Raw genomic sequence first — 21,531 nt, 5'->3', positions numbered from 1 at the left:
TTATAAAAGTGAATCATGTCCGTCAATTAATGATTTTATCATTCTAAATGGTGTTATTATTGACAAGTAATTATCTACGCAAATAACCTTCAAAATTTGGTGCCATTAATAGGAAGCCTTTAATGATGCAAAGCAGGGCCAGATACGTTTGTGTATAAATTATTTTCTCTGTACAGGGTGGCCAAATTTGGTCCTTACTTTGGAGTAACTCTTAAGCTATAAGTGATAGACAAAATAGCAAACGCAAACTGGCTTACAGTATTTTGTTTTTGGGTTATGGGTGAAAGTTGCATTTTTCCATAAAAGCGTATAATTTCGTTCTTTATTAGGAGTTCGGAAATGCGTTTATTACAAATGATTGTTGTAGAATCTGCCGTTTTCAATCATCTGAAGTATACATGGTGAAATGAAGAAGTTATTGGACATAACATTATTTTTTCAATGGAACACGCTGTATATTTTAATGTTTAACCTAAACAGACAGCACATTATATTCTCTTTTCAAAACTGTAACACACTAGGGATGATATTAAAAAATTCAGAAAAGGTTTTTTAAGATAAAAAAAGGTTCAAATGATTTAAAAAATGCAAACAAATAAAAATCTTTTTGAATTGATTCCATTTAAAAAATAAGGTTAGGTCCGATAACTTTTAATAAACACATTTCCGATAACTTAATAAAAAAAGAAGTTATAGGCTTTTATCTAAAAATCGAAAAATGCAACTTTAGCCCATAAGTCACAAACAAAAGCCCCATAGAGTGCTAGAGTTCTTGAGTTCCACTATTGAGACATCAAATACACTCAAATAAAAACTCCCAATATTGACTACAGCTTACTAATTTCATAGCAAACTCTTATAATGAGTATAGTTGCATAACTTGTGTGAGGTGCTCCTGAACGGTGGTCAGAACACCAAAATTCAAACAGAAAATGATTGATTATATTTTAAGGCTTCCTCATAAAAATGTTCACTCCTTTTGAAGGGTCATCTGACACTTGATACAGTACTTTAAAAATCTACAAAAAATACCCATCCCCAACGACAAAGATAAAAAGATCCTTTATAGGCATTCTTTCAACCTGAAACCTTTAAAGAAACTTTTAGAACCCTTAAGAAGTGTCCCTATTAAAAACTTGTATAAAAAATCTTGAATTTTTTCTTTGGCATTTGTTAATATTAAAAATCATCTGAACTTTTTAATCGTTAGGTTTGGATTACGAAAAGTTTCAGAAATATTGAGGGACCCCAGAACGACCAGCACGCTAATCAGAACTCCATTCTGCTACAAGGGATTCATCTATATACACTGTGTCCAACATAAGGATGTCCATCATGTGGATCTCTGAAACCGTTACGAATAAAACGAAAGACAGCACAAAAAAAACTTGGAAATTGTTGGTTTCAACACGACGGTGCACCCGCGTACAACGCCTCACTCGCGCGAGAATACCTATCGGACAAATTTTCTGGAAATGGCACGATTTGGGTTTAAAACTTTCAAAGTTTTTTTTATTTTTTTTATATCATTTGGGTTTGTCTGGCATATCTTCAGAGGTAATCGGAATTTTCTGGTTTTCTTTAAAGTATGAAAATAACTCTTTAATTGCGTATCTTTCTAGTTTCTAGACAAAACATTCCGGAAATGCCTTTAGCATAAAATTAAAAAAAGTTTTTTTTTACCTTATTAAAAAAAGGGTGTATTCTATATATTTAGAACTACCTATTATTAAATTAAAAGTTCCTCTTTAGGCGATCGATTTCGACCTTATTAATGTCATCATCAGGCCGTAGCGTCTAAGAAGTTAAAATATAATAATAATATGTGGATGAATGGTAGTAACATTAACATTTATGTGCATTGATGGGGCGGTTGATTTTGTTGTGGTTGTAATGTAAGGTTATGTGTACATAACAACCACAACAAAGTCAACCGCCCCATCAACATCCACATCAATGCACATAAATGTTAATGTTACTACCATTCATCCACATATTATTATTATATTTTAACTTCTTAGACGCTACGGCCTGATGATGACATTAATAAGGTCAAAATCGATCGCCTAAAGAGGAACTTTTAATTTAATAATAGGCAGTTCTAAATATATAGAATACACCCTTGATAAATAACCTATTACCTACATGGAGTCGTACATCAATCTTATTAAAGAAACTTTCAGAACTGTCGAGGGCCTATCTGGAACTAATCGAAACTCAAAAAAACTATACAAAGGAAATAACAAATCTGAAATTCTGAAATTAAAATCCATGTTAAATCTGATTACAATGTCATTTTTACAAGGGGGTGAAAAGGGGAGGAAATGTATCACCCGAAAGTGGGATTTACATGTTCTAGCACCTTTTAGGTAATTTGCTACAAAATTAATTTATTTAGAGGGTGCTAATTTTAGTTGTCACATCTGTGATACAGAGTTTTGCAACAGTACGTTGGTCTTTTCTAGCTCATACCTCGTAAAAAATATTAAAAAACCTCTTGTGCAAATGTCAACTATGGTTGCGCATCTGTAGACATATTTGAATGTACAGAGTGTTCTATTTTTATGGTGTAAATAAATAAATAATTGATTTTTTTATATAGAACGTCCTGTAAGTATATCATTTGTCTTCAACTTTTACAGGGATGCCCTGTGTTAACTATGGCCAAACTATCGAAAAGTTATGCAATTAAAGAGTTATTATCATGCTTTAAGAAAACCCAGAAAATTCGTATTACCCCTAAAGATATGCAAGAAAATCCGAAATTTGCCGATTAGGTTTTTATTTTTTTCTTCTGATGTTTGAACAGAAGATAAAATAAAAAACACTTTCTCATGTCACTTTTAAAGCTTTACAAGACACAATACCACTTTTCGTTTCGGAGATATTAGCAACTTAATTTTTTTGCATGGTCAGTAAAAAAAGTACACACTGTATTGAGTAGCATTTTTTATTACGATATGCGGCATACAAATAAAAAGTTGGAAACAGGATGATGCACACGCGCTAATCATCCGGGAATACCTATCGGACATATTTCAGTAGAGATATTTACGAAAAGAAAACTACCTCTTTTTTAGGGGGGTGAAAAATCTATTTTTTTTTCTTCGTACAGAGCTGCGCGAGGTAGCAAAAGACTTATATTTTAATAATCAAAAATAAAACAGGGTTCAACGCTCTTTTTAGGGGAGGCATTCTATAATTCCGGGATTTTATAAACTCTATCGATAGCTTTCTACACACGTATCAGAGTATACACATTTCAGGCTATAAAATCGTTCAATAAAGGATTTCTAGCCCTTGGTAGAGCCTTTCCAGGGTATTCTAGCCTTTTTTACAATCCTTTAGGCCTAGAAATGGGATAAGGAAGTCCATCGAAACCACTTGAGAAGATATTGAAAGCTCTCTGATCATTGAGCCTCCAAAGCTTTAGACCTTTTATAACACATTTTTTCGTCTTAAGCTATTTTCAGAGTTTTTAGGCTTTTTTTTAGCACTTTCTAGGCTTTCCTAGTTTCTGAAAAAAGGTCTTTCCGAAGAATTCCATTCGTGCGAAACTCCACTTCTTACTAATGGAAAGTGAAGATAATGGCTTTTTTAAACCTTGATCGTTGAGGATGTATTTGGTTTTTTTGGTAGGATTTTAAAGTTCCGTGTTAGGTATCGGATGGCCTTTCTAAGGCACTGAGACTATATATTTTCAAAATTTATTTTTTATGATATAATTGTCGGAACTCTCCAAGATTTATTAAGAACTTTGAACTAGTTACAAATTATATTATATAAGATGAACTTGAAGCAGAAGTTCGAAGTTTTCGCCGTTGAACACTTGTATACAAGAGGTGTTCAGGATTTCTGTGATGGAGATACAATGTTACGTTTAAATTGCTAACTAAGGAAAGCATTTTTAAAAGATACCTTTGGAACATACCTATCCATATTTTAGCGGTTTTAGGGCCAAAGTTAAAATATAAAAGCATTTTTTCACAAATGCACATTATGATCAATATATGTTTGTGCACAATTTTGAGTCTCTAAACTACGCTTAATTTATTTTCAACAAATCTTTGTTTATCTAAGCTATGATTACAAAACTTATTTTAATTTATTTTTAAAACCATTACTTCCTACTAAACTTTAGTGAATTTCTAAAGCAAATTACATATGACTAATGCAATTCATCAACATAATGGTATTGTTATTGACACCTAATGTCTGCTTAATTATCCACAATTGTGTTAATTGACTTTCTTTGCAAATATGTATTGCGATTATAGTAACCTCCAAAGGTGTGATTAATAAGGGAATACTAGTTTAATAAATAAGTACGTTATAAACGTTCCCAACTTTAAGGTGGTGTACATAAGCAAGTTAGATCAGAACACCCTGGGGTTTTTGGGGCAAATATCAAATGCACTGCCTTAGTGCAATAAAAAGCAATAACAAGGATTTAAAGAAACCTGTGTTTATCTCTTTTGACCATATTTTGGACTTAACAAACAATTCCTTAAATAACAAAAGAAACTGGAATCCCGCAATTTTTAGATGTGAATTATCTTTATCAAAAATGCGCATTTAACGCTAATTGTATTATAAGTAAATTTACTTCATTGTGTTTTGCTTTTATTTTAGTTATCTCCAAGTCTTCTATTGTCCTAATATTTTCAATAGATTTTCGTTGAGTGTAATTAATATCTCATTAGGAAAAATAAAATTATCTGTGATACTTGTATAAGTCTCTTTTGTCCCAAATTTAATGATTTATATGTATACAGGGTGGTGCACGGTAAGTAGGAACATAGGGATTTAACATGGGAAATTAGTTTTATGCAATATCCTGCTCTCCTGTACATTTTACAGAAAACACTGTAGAGTTTAAAGTTGTTCAACTGTTTTTACATGTTAAGCTTTTGGTATACCCGCAAATTTAAAAATAAATTTCAACATTTCTGATATTAGTAGCAATAGCCATGACTTTTGTTGTTTTATGAAAAATGCTACTAATAACAGAAATGTTGAAATTTATTTTTAAATTTGCGGGTATACCAAAAGCTCTACAGGTTTTTTTTTCTGTAAAATGTACAAGAGGGTAGGATATTGCATAAAATTAATTTCCCATGTTAAATCCCTATGTTCCTACTTACCGTGCACCACCCGGTATAGAAAATTACATAAATGGCAGGTTATAACGAAATTTAATAGGTACGTGCAAACGTATAGAGGAATTTTTGAGTGTAATCTAAAATCTAAAAAGCTCAATTAATTTATAAGTTGCTTGGTTTTAGAATATAGTGACACAAAAAATAAAAACCTAAAAGAACCAACTTCCGATTAGAGTATATTGTAACAAAAATTGGGTGGTAGAGGGTCCTAAAAGAAACATGACTGTGAATTTGCTCTTAGCCTTTTTTATGTCGACTTTGTTGTCCTTAGGATGGCCAAATCTGTACTTGATTACTCCGATTCTAATTTTACCAATTAACTTAGGCTTTGATGGTTACTAAGCAAGTTGGAATATATGGCAGGTTGAAAACAAAAAATGGTCCGATTAATTAATTATAAAAAATTCTGCACTACACTTTTACACTAAATCTTCGCTGGAAGTTAGTAACTCGCGGATTTTTGCAGCTTCAAGTTCCCGAGTAGAACTTTGGAAATTCTCTGTGACAGAACATGCAATTCAACGTCCTCATTTTAAAAATGGCGCTCTCTTCTCTTTTTGAAGGAACCATAATTTCGCAAGTCCAGCCTAGCCAGGGCATGATATCAAATTTGGAAAAATGAGTTTCTTTAATTTTGTGCGTCAAAACTTCCAAACAAAAGTAGGTAACTGATATTAATCCTTGAAGTCATTTTTGTTGCATTAAATTCGTACAAAAACTATAGGCGCTACAGATTCCGGCGTTTTTAGCGCATTTTTGGAAAAAAATACGCTATTATATTCGTTATGGCTGGCTGGTTGGCTGTCCGGCTGAGATCTCAGCAATTACAATTGCTAGAGACTTTAAATTTTTACTAAAAGCTTTCTGCGATTGTGTAGATGTGCAGGCTTTATAATAAATAAATTGTAACGTTTTATTGATTATTTTTTTAAGTTTTTAGAGCAGGCAGGCTTTAGTCTATTCTGAGTTAGATTACTTGTGAGATCGATAATTTTAAACTTTACTAATAAAATACTGATCTATATTACCAAAAATACGCTTTCATCATGCATATGCTGAGTTACAACTGTTTTTGCTAAATGTACGCTTTTCATTATGTGTAAAATTATCCATTTTTCTATTAAATTGATCTTATTCACCATTCACACAACAACAATAATTCAATAATATCAACTGACAGTTGTAAACAACATAAATAGTGCCATTGTTTCTGTCACAGCACTCTAAAATCCTGAATCCATATTCAAGTTGTTTCGTCCATGGCACACTTATTATTTGAAATAAATTTATACATTCATTTTTCTCATAAAAGTTGTTACCTAAGGGCAACTTATAATATTATATCACTGAGATCGGAATAATACTCTATCGAATAAGGAAAAAAAATATAGTTCCATTTTAAGTAACAAAGTTGGTAACCACAGTTTGTGAACCACTGGTTGAAAAAAAAATTTTTCCCCTGTAAAATAATAATAATAGATTTTAACCTTTTTAGCTATTTAACAATAGATGAGGCAAGTCAGTACAAATACACATAGTATATATAAAATAACAATAGATAAAACACGAATGAGACATAGATAGACCAACAACAATTTAGAAATTGTTTGTTAATTTAACCGACTTTGTAGCTCATACAGTTCTAATAGAACGAACTGATAAGAAGAATGAAACTAATTGCTTTTTCTAGATCTTTGAATATACCGTTTAAGAATTTGTAAAAATTCCTATCGCGTAGCGCTTAAAGGGAGCGTGAAATTTGGATGTGGTTGAACAAGAAAATATTCAAAGGTTTTGGAAGATAACAGGGCAATTCTTGAGACCTGGCGGGAGAAAGTATCCTTTCACGGTCCTGAATTTATGTTGGAGAGAACTGCTCTTCCTTTCTGTAGCTAATTATACCTTTCGTTAATGGAAAAACTCATACAGTTGATGGACTTAATTCGGTTATATGTATTACATATTAGCCTCATAGTCACAATTTTTAATTGCATTTAAAATATTTATTTAATCAATTAGAATCTTGGAACTGTTTGAAATTATGGATTCTACAGGTCACGTTCTATAAGAAAAGTTTTTTTCCGGTACGATCTGAGACAATTTTTTTTTCTGGGCAAAAAAAAAGGCAGTGTATAACCTTCCTTTTTTCCAAAAATCGACTGCACCAAAATTTCTCGGGAAAACACTTTTTCTTATTAATTTTGGTGCGTGGAATCCAAATCAATTCGTACTTTTTCGATCAGACTTGTAGTCCTTTATTTTCACAGGGACAAAAAAACCTCAAATAATGTGTATTCATTATTCATATTTTGTAACATAAACAATACATATACACAAAAAATTATAACATAAAATTCAATTATGCAAGCAATGCGTGAGAGAACTATGAATGTGATATGATAAAATACAACACCCCACATTCAATAGTTCCTTACATGCATTAACTCATATTAACAGCTCGGTAGATTTCGAGAAAAATTTAAGGACGGGTTTTACCCGGTGATGCAAAATGACACCATCACCAAGGCAAAAGCCATCCCCAAACAAATTCAAATGACGAAGACTGGCTCGTAACTCGTATATGCAGAAACCACGGTTGCGATATGCTCGATTCGATATATCGCATGCCTAGTTTCTTGCAGACACAAAGCGAGATTGACCATCGCGTTTCGGCGAACTCGCCCAGACAGACTGCACCCAGTGATGATTAAATATCCACCGAACTGGCTGTAGTCCATCGAAGCGCGAACACCACCAAGCTGCAGAACGTTGACTGTCAACAACACATGTAGGGAACTGAAGTTGCGATTTCAATCAAACTCAAATCACACCTTGCAGTTCCTTAAATGTATAATTTTTAGACCGCCGACTGCACTCTTAAAGTGCAAGATGTGTTCTGAAACAAACAGATCAAATCAAAAATATATATACCTCGGGAACCATCAAAATTCTTGCCAATTACATCAAATTCAAATTAACTAATTGTTAGGCACTAAGTGAGATGTTAATAGCACTGAATCACAACTAATAATGCGTAATGAGAGCGAGGGATATAATTACCATTCATGTCTATGTTTATGCTGGGAATATCAGATTATTTGTTTATATTTGATTAAATATTTTTCTTAGGAATTTATACCTTTGATTTCTTCGTTAATTAGAGGCGATATTGAAATGTTATCAATGTTTATGCTAAGTGTATTTTTAATGCAACAACTTCCGACCAAAAACTATTGATTCAATGGTCACACAAATAGCATTAAAATAACAGAGGAAGTTTGATAAAGTGTGTCACGTCAAAGAGATCTTTTATCATTGTATAGGCCCTAACAAGCACCCTTGTGGCATGTAAGTAGTTTTTGTTGCAATCGCAATGGTGGCCACGATGTCGTCATGACTAAATAGAGTATTTATTGCTCTTTTTCACAATAACAAATCAAAATCATTGCAACTAATTTGGTTGTGTTGAAGTGAAACTGATCAAGTCGGTTGTAGCAGCACAAAAATGAGATTTTGGAAATAAAATTCAGAGCGCTTTTTCCATCTGATTTTGTAGGATGGTTCTATTTTTATGAGGATTTCAAGTTTGCTTGTAGAGCGGAAAATCCAAAAGGAAGGGTATAAGTTAAGTTATTAAAATATCGTGTTATCTACGTCTAAGCAACGTATAATTAGACGAGCTTTCAATTGATACAACGCCCATCGGGTATGTTTTAGTATAATGAGAACTTGTACCGGGTGGCCAAATAATCATGACATATTACTACCTATCTTGGAAGGTAATGAACACACTGTTGAGTAGCATTTTTTATTACGAATACGATGTATGGCACACAAAAAAAAACAACAGTTGGAAACTTTTGGTTTCAACAGGATGGTGCACCCTCACACAATGTCCTAATATACCTACCGGACAAATTTCTTGCAAAATGGAAAGTTGTCCGATAGGTATTCTCGCACCAATAGAGCGTTGTGCGCGGGTGCACCATCCTGTTGAAACCAACATTTTCCAACTGTTGTTTTTTGTGCCTTATATCGTTGTATTTGTAATAAAAAATGCTACTCAATACAGTCTGTAAGTTGATGGTGATTTCTTCAAAACGAAACGTTGTATTGAAAACCACTCAACAGTGTCTTGTAGAGCTCAAAAAGTGGCAATGAGAAAGTGTTTTTTTTTTGTAACTGTTCAAATAACATCAAAAGAAATCGGCAAATTTGTTTTTTTCGGGCATATCTTCGGGAGTAATCGGAATTTTCTGGTAGTCTTTAAAGTATGATAATAACTGTTTAATTGCGCAACTTTTACCTAATTGGAGATGCCCATGATAGACATGCTTATCTTGGAAACAGTGTATGGTACCTATACCGCTCATGATAGTGTTAGTGTCATCAGAATCGTTAATTAATACTTTTATTAATGAGTTATTTTCTAAATCCATTATAAGGAATGACTGTCTAGTTTTTTTTAAAAGAAAAATTTTGCAAGCACATTTTTTTACCTGTTTTTTATACTCTTTCCATTGATGCATAGTAAAGATATGGTTTGCATTTGAAAATTTCGAGTTTTTGACCGCTTATTGGTATTATTTTCGAATCACATTTGAAAATCAGGTCCATAACATTTAATAGCGTGGACTTTTAGCACATTCGTGAAAAAACATTTTGCTAAGTTGTCAGACAACAGTGAAATGGCTATTTTGCTGAACTTCTGAAACTCTGAAAAAATGTCAAATATCTTCGAAACCATGTCAGTTAGACATACCATCATTTGACATAATCATACTGATTATTTATGAGGAATTCGAAAATGCCAACAGAAAGTGCCATTTGAAATAAGAAACTTCCGGAAAAGCTGCCATCTTGAAAATATTTAAATGTTTCCTTTTGATCAATTATTCCAAAAATAAGGTGACCAACCGTCCCGATTTGATCGGGACATGTTTAGATTTTTTATGGCCCCTCCCGATTTCATAAAGCGTCCCGATTTATCCCGATTTTGCCCTAGTATTTTTGTATCGTCCCGATTTATGTGTATACCCACCTACAACAAACAATGCGGCACCCAACAGTACCCAGATTACAGTTACGTTACATTCAATTCACTTGGAAAAGCAAGACCGAGATAACAGATATACCTGATGCGCTGACGTATTAAAAATTTTGAAATAGTATGCGTCATGCATTCTGGTAGTGCAACCGTTGAGTGAAGACTGAAGATTACTCAATGGTGCAACAGCCAACAGTCAGTTAGATGGGTAAGCAAGTGGGGGGGGGGGGGGCGCAGTGGTGTCCCGATTTTTTAACATGGAAAGTTGGTCACCTTATCCAAAAAGGTAATGGGTCCCGAATTGAAATTCCAAACCGTTCATGAGATACTTCTAATGATCCACTTAAAAACACCACCCTGTATACCCTTGTCGTCTCGATTGTTTTCTCTTGACTGTGTCTTTTTCAATATTAATTCTTCTTATTTTAATATTGGGACGCCATCTTGGATTTCTACGGAATGAGATAGTGGACAAAGAAAGAAAAATAGTGACATGTCAAACTGACAAATGGACCAAAGCCATGTTGATTCCGAAAGTTCTAGTTATCTGTGGATGTTTTGTTGAGAAACGAATGTAAAACATTTGATGTTGAAACTTTTCTTGTAAATTTATGGTAAAAGTATGTACAGCGTGTCACGTCATTATTTTTCTTTTTTTGTCCTTTATCTCATTTCGTAAAAATGTGATATGGCGTCCATAAGAAAGTAGTAGGCTGTAGCTTCTACTTCTAGCGTGTCATGGAAATTCTGATAACAGATTCAGTTTTTCGATGATATCTCTGTTGTTTTCAAAGATTTTTGAAAAATGCGTTTTTTAACACAGAAAAAGGGGCAACTTGGCCCCCATTTAACTAGCCTGTATTTCTCCCCGTTTCGGAAATCCCAATGGCGAACCATGAATTTTAACCACTCTGTACAAAAAAGCATAGATACTATTATTTCGTTATGTCACTCCAAATCCCATTGGTTGCTGTCATAATTAGAAATAATTTGCGATACTAAATAACGGAATTCTGATCAATTCTGGTGACACCTGTATAGTAATTGTTTATTTACTTTAATTAATATGCACATCGTTGACTAAAATTTCAAATTTTATCTGAAGCCATTTTGAAATGAGAACCTGGATAATAGTTTCATTGTCACCCCGTATATTATATAATAGATTTTTTTTGTGCTGGTTCAGATTTTAACATCCTCCAAGACTCTTTGAGTTTCTTGTTCTTCTTGTATATTGCTCTATTTGTCAACACATTTTTTTCTTAGACTAGTTTTTTCTTCATTTGTCTATTTATCTCCTTGTATTCCCTCAAGTCCTTCTTCTGCTTTTGTGTTGGGCAATTTCTTATATTGTTCCTTTTTCTTTTTTATTATTTCGGCTTTTTCATTGATTTTTTCTGCTTTAGGCTTATGTTTAATTATTGTTTACATGGGAAATCGCACTTAACTCAAACTTCCAAAGGCGACTCGACCGCCACTCATTTTTGATCGCTCGTTACTTCCATGTTGCGCATATTATTTTCCTCCTATTCTGAATCGTGTTTTATAGTTGATGTCTAAGAATGGAATAATCTTTTGACTTTCTACAGAATTAACCCCCCTTCCCCCGCTTCCTTTGAGGATCCCTTTTGAGTTACTCAACCAAACCCCAGCAGAGGACTCGCATTTGATGGTTGAGAATGTATAACTGGGGGTCTGGGGGTACGGAATCCTCCCCATACCACCCCGACTACACGAAAATCTTATGATAGTTGGAAGAAACGTTGAACCTTTGGTTTGTTGAGGAGTAACAGTGCTCATATGCTTCTTAAATCTTTGGTGTATCAACTTTTAAACCATACCTCACTCATCTAATCGTCTTCACTCTAAAATATATAGAAACATTTTTGTTTTGTGTTTGTTCCCTAGCGGTGATCGTGTCAAACTAAAATAAAATAAAATAAAACTAAAATCATTTCCAGCATTTTCTTAGTTTCTAGATTATGGTAGTATGATATTCTAATTTCACTACTTGGTATAAACCTTTTCCCCTGTCAGTATCTGAAAATAAAAGTTCTGTTCTATTTTCCATTGATATCTAGTAAGCTATGACCTATTGAAACAAAAGAATTACGCCTTCAAGTAGGCCCTTTTTTCCGTTTTGGCAAATAAATCACCCTGTATGATTTACGTTTTTGTCTAAATTACTTCAGTTCAACAAAGATAAAGACGTTTAAAAAATGTGATACACAGTATGTTCGGAAAGTTTAGGGCTATTATAGAGGGCTTGTTTCTTTTTTGCAGGTCAGTTTTAAAGGATTTGGAATATCAGACAACCACTTAAATGCCTCTTCCAAATTCATGTACAATGGAGCCCAGTATGTGCTAAAGCATGGAAGCGTGATCATCGCTGCTATAACATCATGCACAAACACGAGCAACCCTAGCGTTATGTTAGGCGCCGGTTTACTTGCGAAGAAAGCAGTAGCTGCCGGTCTGACCGTAGCTCCATATATAAAGACCAGCTTATCACCTGGTTCCGGTGTCGTCACCTACTACCTACAAGAATCTGGTGTCATTCCCGCTTTGGAGCAGCTCGGATTTGACGTGGTCGGCTACGGTTGTATGACATGTATAGGAAACAGCGGCAGTATCGACGAAAACATAGCAAACGCGATCGAAAAGAACGACCTGGTGTGCTGCGGAGTGCTATCCGGCAACCGTAACTTCGAAGGCCGCATTCATCCCAGTACCCGAGCAAACTACTTGGCGAGTCCGCTGCTTGTAATCGCCTACGCAATTGCGGGAACTGTAGACATCGACTTTGAAAAGGAACCTTTGGGTCAACGTACTGACGGATCTCCAATATACCTGAGAGAGATTTGGCCCACTCGCAATGAAATCCACGCCATTGAAAAACAGTACGTCATTCCCGCCATGTTTCAGGAGGTATACGCGAAAATTGAAACGGGCTCGTCGAACTGGCAAGCTCTAAACGCCCCCTCGGGCAACCTGTATACTTGGGAAGATTCCTCCACGTACATCAAGCACCCGCCGTTCTTCGAGGGAATGAGCAAAGAATTACCGTTACATCAACCTCTCGAAAATTGCCGCGTGTTGCTTTTCTTAGGCGACTCTGTTACCACCGACCACATCAGCCCGGCCGGTTCCATCGGAAGAAGTTCTCCCGCGGCGCGTTACCTCGCCCAGAGAGGTATAACGCCCAAGGATTTCAACTCGTACGGATCCAGGCGAGGGAACGACGCCATTATGGCGCGCGGAACTTTCGCCAATATTCGTTTGGTTAACAAATTTTTAAATCGTGCGGCGCCGAAAACGCTCTACTTGCCGACTGGTGAAGAGGTGAGAGTAGTGTCAAACTTTTACTTTGCTGATTGTAGGATTTTAGATGGACGTGTTTGACTGTGCCGAACGATATGCTGCAACTAATACTCCTTTAATATTGGTATGCGGGAAGGATTATGGTAGTGGGTCTAGTCGTGATTGGGCTGCAAAAGGACCATATTTATTGGTAAGTTGTTTGTCTAGATTTCTAGAATTATGGTTAGCTAAAAACAATGTGTCTATGATATAGTTTTGGTTGTTTTTAAACTGTTCTTCCTATAGCCATGCTAGAAGCACGCCTGATGGGTATGTTTTCTTCTTACATTGAAGATTCGCAGAGTAACTGAATGTGCTGCTCATTTAATCGAAGTATGTTTGCTATATCAGAAGCAATAATCGACGTGTTCCTAACCTTTATTGGATATAAAAATAATAATCTGTACCACAGATATACACCAACACCAGCGCCCTCTATTGAGCAGCAGCCGTCTGAAATTGTAAATGACGCTTATGGATTTAGGCAAAAAATTGAAAGCCCCTAAAAATTGGATATTTCCAATTCCTTATTATTATTGGTGTTATTACAGTGATATGCTATGACTGAGGTAAACTGAGCCACCATTGTTTAATTTAAGAAAGAATTTGCCTTACAGTTGGTGCAGCATAAGCGTATTCTTACAGTTTTAAACGGTGCATGTTTATACTGCTGCTCAATAGAGGGCGCTTTTAAGTATACCTAAACCTGTTACCCATAAAATGCATAAGGTGAGCAGTCTGCTATCTGTGCCTCTACTAACTGAACTGCAGCAATTACCTAACATATGATGCAATCTGAGTAGAAATCCCGCCCGCGACAATTAATTATTAAACAGTTGATTATTGTTCCTTTCAGGGAGTACGTGCGGTCATCGCCGAATCCTACGAAAGAATACATCGCTCCAATCTTGTCGGCATGGGGATAATACCTCTGCAATTTCTACCCGAGCAGAACGCGTCGACCTTAGGTTTAACCGGACACGAAGTGTACAATATCGATTTACCAAGCCAGTTAAAGCCGGGACAATATATAACTGTCAGTCTTAGCAACGGAAAGAGTTTTGAGGTTATCCTCAGGTTCGATACGGAAGTCGATTTGACTTACTATCAAAACGGTGGCATTCTCAATTATATGGTGCGTAAAGTTATTAGATCTTAATTTGTTTTAAATATCAAACATTCGATGTGATGGGGTAATTTTTTATACTTTTTTTTTTTGTTATTGTATGCATCGGGTTAATTTTAACACAGGACATGTGCATTTATTAGGGATGCTGTTGTTAATATCTTAATATATTGATGTTCTTAAGTTTGGGGGTTTGTGTCTAGTTACCTCTTCCTCTACTCCTTTAACTGTCATGTAGAGAATCACAAGAGTAGTATTGTATAGATTAATGTAAATAACAAGTTAGATACATTCAGTAAAATTAATTGGTTTAAAAATGGTCTAGGTAGGTACCATATAATGACCATTGACAAGAAAATCGCCGAATGAATAGGATGTTGTAGTTGTTTTAAAATATTTTATTTGTGGAAGTTGAAAATATAACAATGTATTACACTATAGAGGGATTTCCATATACACTTTAATATGTTGTAATAGGTATCCTAACACAAACATGTTTTGAGCTGCTGTTTATCAACTGTAACTGTTGTGGTAAGTAGCAAGATGTCCAGAACAATGTCTTCTCAAGGTAGACAGTACTTTGTAGACTTTGTTGTTGTCTAATCCTGTCACTAACCAACCAATGTTTCCCACATGTAATAACAAACTAACAAATTGGGAAGGAAAGCCATGATCTGCAACAAATAACATATACTTTGGCTTTCAGATTTGCATTCGGGTAGTAAGTCTACAATAATTAAAAACAAAATAGGACCAGTAGTATACTCTTGGGGACCGCCACTAAATATCTTGAAGATGAAACTTTTCGGAATGAACAAATAGACATTATCCCGTTACCCAAATATGTTTAGCATAAAATCCCAACTGCATTTTTAAATGACAATTTTAAGGTAAGCGTTGTTCTTAATTTTATTCACGGTATATCTTCAAATTGCTCACTAGAATGCATCTAGTGTCAAAACCTCTGGTAATGTTTTGTACAGGGTGTGTTTCGATATCATGCGTGGCAGGAGACAAAAATGAATGGTAAACGAATTACAGAATTGGATGCGCTTTGTTTTGTATAAAAAAACAGCTAAATTGCAACATTATTTTGTAGTTCTTTCGGTCTCCACCGTAATTTGTGTACTGAAAAAATTGACTATTTCTAATGGTATAGTGTTGGTAGAACCTTTAGGGCCTTTTTCATTCGTTTCAGGTGCACAAATTAGACGAGGTGCATTTAAACTAAGTGGTTGATCTTGTGTTACTAAACGCAACGTTTCGTGACATACATTCGTTTATTATGTATACATTTGTCCGTTAGTGCTATGTTTACATTGGAATGTGATTCAAACAACCCCCAAAATTATAACTTGGTTCATATAAATAGGGGCTGGCTCGTTAGTTGGGAAGGCCGGGGAGAAGGGTAAATCGAAGAACAGATGGTTTTGTTTTTTGATAATCTCTTACATTATTTTGTAAAGTTATTCTTTTGCGAAACTCTTATAAATGAATAGTGTTAATATTATTTTTATTACCATTAATAACGTCAAGGATACATGTGTTATTTTGGTGGTATATGGTTTTTGGTACTATTAATGGATTTTTTGTAGTTTACTTTTAATTAAAAATCTCGCAGAATGCAGGACCCTTTTGTATGCATCTAGATCAGGGGTCGGCAACCTGCGGATGCGGCCCTTTTGATATAAAGTTGCGGCTCTCCGTATTTATCTAAAGAAATTAGTTCATTTGTTCGAAATTATTTGTTTACGAATTGAAAAGTACACTTGCAGCAAATAATTATCTATTTTCTGACACTTGTTTACTTTCTGGTTTTTTTTTATTATAGCAGCCTACTCCGATGTATAAACACGTAATTAATTAATGAGTAGGTACTTTTGTGAAAAATATTGAACATAAAAACTGCTGGGTTTAAGCACAGGGCACCCCTTATAAACATTGAAGAGAACACAAAAGACAATCGAATAGCGGTAGTTCCTTTGAAAGAGAATAGTTATAGCAGTTTGAGTTAATGGCATTGAAACAAGTAAAAATATGCAGGATGGTCTATTTAAAAAGATCAGTTATTTATTGGCATCGTAAAAATGGGACACCCTGTACATTCAAGAATAATTTCTGTAGATCCACAACCACCAATATTTTTTACCATGTATCAGCTATGTAGGAAAAACCGACGCACTGTTGCAGGACCCTGTATATACTATAATATTAAATCAAAAATTTTTTGTGGCTCTTTAAAAACTGGGAAATTTTGTAAATTGTAATGTTGACTCTTCCGTTTCAATAGGTTGCCGACCCCTGATCTAGATGCTTGAAAAGTTGAAGCGTGGTGCACAGCACAAAGAAGACAATAGTATTACTGATGAGGAAATCTGCATCATTTGGCAGTGAACATGATTCAAAATCCGAACAGCATGGAAGTGAAAATTCGGAGGAGTAAGAGGGTCTTTGTTTGACTATCAAGAAAATTAAAGGAGGAAAAAGAAATCTAACCATATGGTAATCAGGTAGCATGTTTTTCTAAACATAAACAACAATATAATAGTTATTTATTATACAAGATGATAAAGGGATATTTTAACCATTGAGTGAAAGATACTTTCACGAGATGGTTAGTTTCCCTTTATCGTCGTGTATAATACAAAACTTAAAAGTCATATAAATCATTGTAAAGCTTCTGACAATGCGCACTCATTTGTTTCACTTTATCTACCCTTAAGCAAGGATGCTATATAATACCACGGTCCGTATACTAATAATACATTATATATCAAGGTAGAGAAGTACAGTATTATTGCCTGAGCACCAAGATTACATCTCGAGGGGTGTAAGGTGCGAAGGCAATAATAGACTTCTCTACCGTGGTATATATACTATTTTTTTCACTACTAGCACTTGAAATCCTCTAAATTAACATATTATATTGATAAGAAAGTGAACGGTTGGACAGAATTTTTTTGTTTATTAATTTAACATGTCAATCAAGTACGTAGAAGTACAAGTCAAACGGGCCGTATTTTGTTCTGTCATTGAGATATTTTCAAAGAGTAATTTCGTTCGAATTTTTTCAAAATGTGATAATTTTAGGTATGTAAGTTCTCTGGAAATGGCGGATGGTGGCAATTATTCATTTTAGAGAACTTGTCTAAACGTTTATTGAGCGAAATTTCGGGTTGTGTTTTCTAAAAGTGACAGCGTGACATAGTTCTCATTATTGACTACTAGTTAATAATATCCACATTATTAACCACTTTGAACAAATGCCGAGAAAGCCTACTTTACAAGTGGAAAAAAGGTTAATATAATCATGTCAAGAGACGCTAGTAGTGAAATAGTATTTTACATTATTAGCCAGGTAAGTGAGTTTTTACTGGCGATAGGAGAAATTGACTAGCGAGCCATTAGGCGAGCTTGTCATCTCCTAGAGCCAGTAAGAACTATTACCTGGCGTATAATGTACAATATTTTATTTGTTACTCATTTGTAAACGTAAATAATTAGTTCTTAAATTGATCTTGAAGAAATGTCTAAAATATCATGTTATCCATGTAACAGAGACTTCGCATTAATTCTGGCCAATGAAATTACTAGATTACTAACTAAATTTTTACAGGTCTGCTGTCAGTTTTACAAGTCAGTAGCGTTTAAACATGACGTTTACCCGTTTGCGTTTTGTCTTGTTAATCAACGTTTACAACTGAGTAACAAATAAAAAATATAATACAGGATTGCTCGATTACTGAATGTTTTCGCCGCGTGTAGTGACGTCACTGGCGGACCCAGATATGCACCGCATGCTTTGATTTTTCGATTTGTGCACCACTCTCATTTGTATTTTATATTTGCAAGATTCTAAGAGCTCCTTCTCACGATGCATTTTTGAAACGCCGTAGAGTGGACATTTTCTTTGAAAAAAAGATACAGTTATGCGGAAATCTATTCCTCCCAATGAGAATTTAGCTTTATTTCTCAGATGAGTAAGAACTGAAATTTATTACAAGTCTCTTCTGTACAATTTCTGTTATAATTATGGAATTTTCCGCACCGTGCTACAATGGTTTTTACCACACAATATGAAGTGTTTAGGCTAATACGGCTTCGCCTTCCTTCAAAGGTACACAAATATGTACGCTCTTTACTAAAGAAAATGATACACAAGTAAATCAACTCTTCTCAAACCAGACACCATTTTTTTAAAAAACGAAGCCACTTATGGTACGTGCTCTTTTGTTTTGCGTGAAGGCGCTTCTGAAAATCGCTTCGTGCTACTTGCGGCGCTGCAAATCGCACCGTGTGAAGGGGTCACGCTACCAGCCGCTTCAAAAAACGCCGGGTAAGAAGACTGCCCTCCCGAGCGCTTTCTTTACAAGGTAAATATCCATTTTCATTTTAACTAACTATAATTGATCGAACTCGAGGGTTTCATTATTTCATTTCATTATTTCATACTTTAACTCTCTAACAATTGGATTTGTTTTTCCTTGTTTTTATTACACTTCGTACTTCTGTGTTTATGTTACCAGCAATGTGTATTCTGTAGTATTGAATCGGTCTATCTGCTTCAGTTTTTCTTGTCTTACGCGAACTACTATATTTTCTTCACTTACACTCATATTACTTTACTTCTTCCATCCTCTTGCCATCCTTCGATAGCTGCTAGTCCTTATCCACATCACGTTCTGTGCCTACTCCTCCATGTCTGGTGGATTCTTACTGGCTTTGTAGAGATCCTTCCATCTTCATTAATAGCAACTTATTTTCGTCTTTTAACATCGATCATTCGTCCATTTCTTTTCCGCAACCACCTTGAGACATGTCTCCCTAACTTTACAAGGTCTTCTGTCTTGTTAAACTTGCCTTTTAGCCATTTTCTCTTGTTCTGAGGCCATCTGTTATAGCCTTCCTTTCTTGTTCTGTCGCTTATACTTCCTCCTTTCTTGTATCCTATCAGCTTCGATTCTTCAATAAACCTCCACTAGCTACCTTGTCGCCACTTCCCATCTATCACTGTGTTCCAACAGCCCCCTCCCCCACCCCATTGACGCCTGAATAAGAAATAAATTTGATTTGTTGCGTTTGACTTGGTCTTGTAAACTACTTCACACTAATTTTTGCATCAGCTAACGTACCTACTGTGCTACAATCTCACTAATACATTTGACGAAGGTGTTAGCAATAAAATAAATGAAAGACAAAATAAACTTTTTATTCATTATAATTACATAAACAACTACAATTTAAATACCTTTAATGCATTGTGATCTGTAACATGCTTTCGGTAATCGCCTTTGTCCGTTGTTAAGTACCCACAATGAATGCACTTAAACTCGATAACGGCACATAAACTGTATGTATTCCTGTAATCAGGTTGATTACCTTTGTATACTTTTTCAGGATTATGCTGAAGAGTATGTCTTTTGAAACACGCCTTACGTTTAGTTCTAAATGGACACTGAACACATTGAAATCCCGTAAAAGTTCTATCAGTCAAATGCTCTTCCCCTACTCTTTTCTGGCAAGATCTGAAATGCTGTATTAGATTTCCTTTGGAATTTGCCCAGTATGCGCAGTTGTTACAGTGGAATATTGGAAACTTGCCATGCACACGAGCATGCCTTTTTACATTAGTCTTACTTTTCGAGGTATACGAACATCGATTGCATGTATAATCGGCACTGCACAGATTGTGCTCGGCCATATGTGCTCTCAGAGATGATTCACCGAAAACCGTATACGGACATTGATTGCATTTGAACAGATTCACTTCGCCGTGAATTTCACTATGCCTTTTCAGGCTATTTGTGTATTTCGTTTCGAACGGACACCGAGCACACTTTAATGGTTTTACGCCATTGTGTACCCTACAGTGTTTAACGAAGGATTCGCGACTGTTTGTTGAAAAATAACAAACGGCACATACATGCATAACGCTAGAAATCTCATGTTGTTTAATGTGAGCGTTAAAAGTATGATCTGAGAATGTTGTAAATGCACACTGATCACATGTTAATAATTGTGTATTTTTATGTACCTTAACGTGCTTAATTAAGTTCCCCTTAAAGTTTGTGGCATAGGAACATTGTGCACAGTGTAATGGAGTCGGAGAGGGATAATGGAATTTTTTGTGGTTGTTAAATGAGCTTCTGTGCTTTGTTGTAAAAGTACATTTTGGGCATCTATGCTGAATAGCTAACGGGTCGTGGTTTCTCTTATGTTCTTTAAGAAGTCCCTGCTTGTCAGTTATGTAAGTGCACTGATTACATTTAAACAGTGATTTATGTGCTAATAAACAATGTCTTCGCAACATACGGTGGGTCTGAGCCGTGTGAGGACATTCGGTGCATTTAAATAGTCCAAATTTGCCTTCTTTTTCACTTTCACAGTTTAATTCACCACGTCGTCCTTCCAAAATTTGAGAGCAAGGATTGACCGAAGCTTTTTCATAGTCCCTGGGCGTAACTGTTAGGGTGTCGGAAGACGGCAGCTCTAATTCTTCTACACAATCCTTGATCTTTGTGGCATTTAAATTGGTGCTAGTGGTGATGGTTGAATCTAATTCGGTTTTAATGAAACTATTAAGATATATTTCAGTATTGTCGAGTTTTTCGTCAATCTCGAATTCAGTCTTAATTTCCATTACCTTCGTTGAAACGAATATTACAATAAATGAAATGAATTACATTCCACTTACCTGTTCCTGAATAGCTTAAAAGATTTTGAAAATTGAAAAACACAAAACCTAACCTAAATATTATCAAAGACATGTACATAGGCATTTATACGACACTAGATGGCGCAAACCTTTAATTATGGGCGGGAAAATTTGAAATGGT

General features: G+C 35.1%; 2 protein-coding genes across 4 annotated transcripts in view; one reads left to right on the top strand and one right to left on the bottom strand.

Moving 5' to 3' along the window:
• The window catches only part of LOC116172794 (cytoplasmic aconitate hydratase-like), a 33,272-nt gene extending 18,394 nt beyond the window's left edge, over positions 1 to 14,878 (top strand). The window contains exons 9-11 of one of the 2 annotated variants that reach the window (XM_031490060.1): positions 12,493 to 13,551; positions 13,598 to 13,720; positions 14,426 to 14,878. In XM_031490060.1, coding sequence (XP_031345920.1) covers positions 12,493 to 13,551; positions 13,598 to 13,720; positions 14,426 to 14,728 — 1,485 coding nt within the window. In that variant the 3' untranslated portion in view covers positions 14,729 to 14,878. Of the gene's footprint in view, positions 1 to 12,492; positions 13,552 to 13,597; positions 13,721 to 13,815; positions 14,378 to 14,425 lie in introns of those variants that run through there. The other variant, XM_031490062.1, reaches the window with a different exon arrangement.
• Positions 14,879 to 15,111: 233 nt separating this feature from the next.
• On the bottom strand, positions 15,112 to 21,473 carry LOC116172797 (zinc finger protein 761-like). 2 transcript variants are annotated; one of them, XM_031490066.1, is made up of 3 exons: positions 21,390 to 21,473; positions 21,008 to 21,338; positions 15,112 to 15,369 (listed from the first exon to the last, which is right to left on the bottom strand). In XM_031490066.1, exons 2-3 carry the CDS (start codon positions 21,333 to 21,335, stop codon positions 15,209 to 15,211), a joined length of 489 nt encoding a protein of 162 aa, XP_031345926.1. In that variant the 5' UTR covers positions 21,336 to 21,338; positions 21,390 to 21,473; the 3' UTR covers positions 15,112 to 15,208. The 2 variants fall into 2 exon arrangements, with proteins under 2 accessions (XP_031345926.1, XP_031345925.1); XM_031490065.1 differs by lacking the exon at positions 15,112 to 15,369 and having other exon boundaries at positions 19,889 to 21,338.
• Positions 21,474 to 21,531: the final 58 nt, after the last annotated feature.

Source organism: Photinus pyralis, unplaced genomic scaffold (assembly GCF_008802855.1).
Source record: "Photinus pyralis isolate 1611_PpyrPB1 unplaced genomic scaffold, Ppyr1.3 Ppyr1.4_LG5, whole genome shotgun sequence".
NCBI classification, from domain to species: domain Eukaryota; kingdom Metazoa; phylum Arthropoda; class Insecta; order Coleoptera; family Lampyridae; genus Photinus; species Photinus pyralis.
This window is presented reverse-complemented; position numbering and strand designations above follow the sequence as displayed.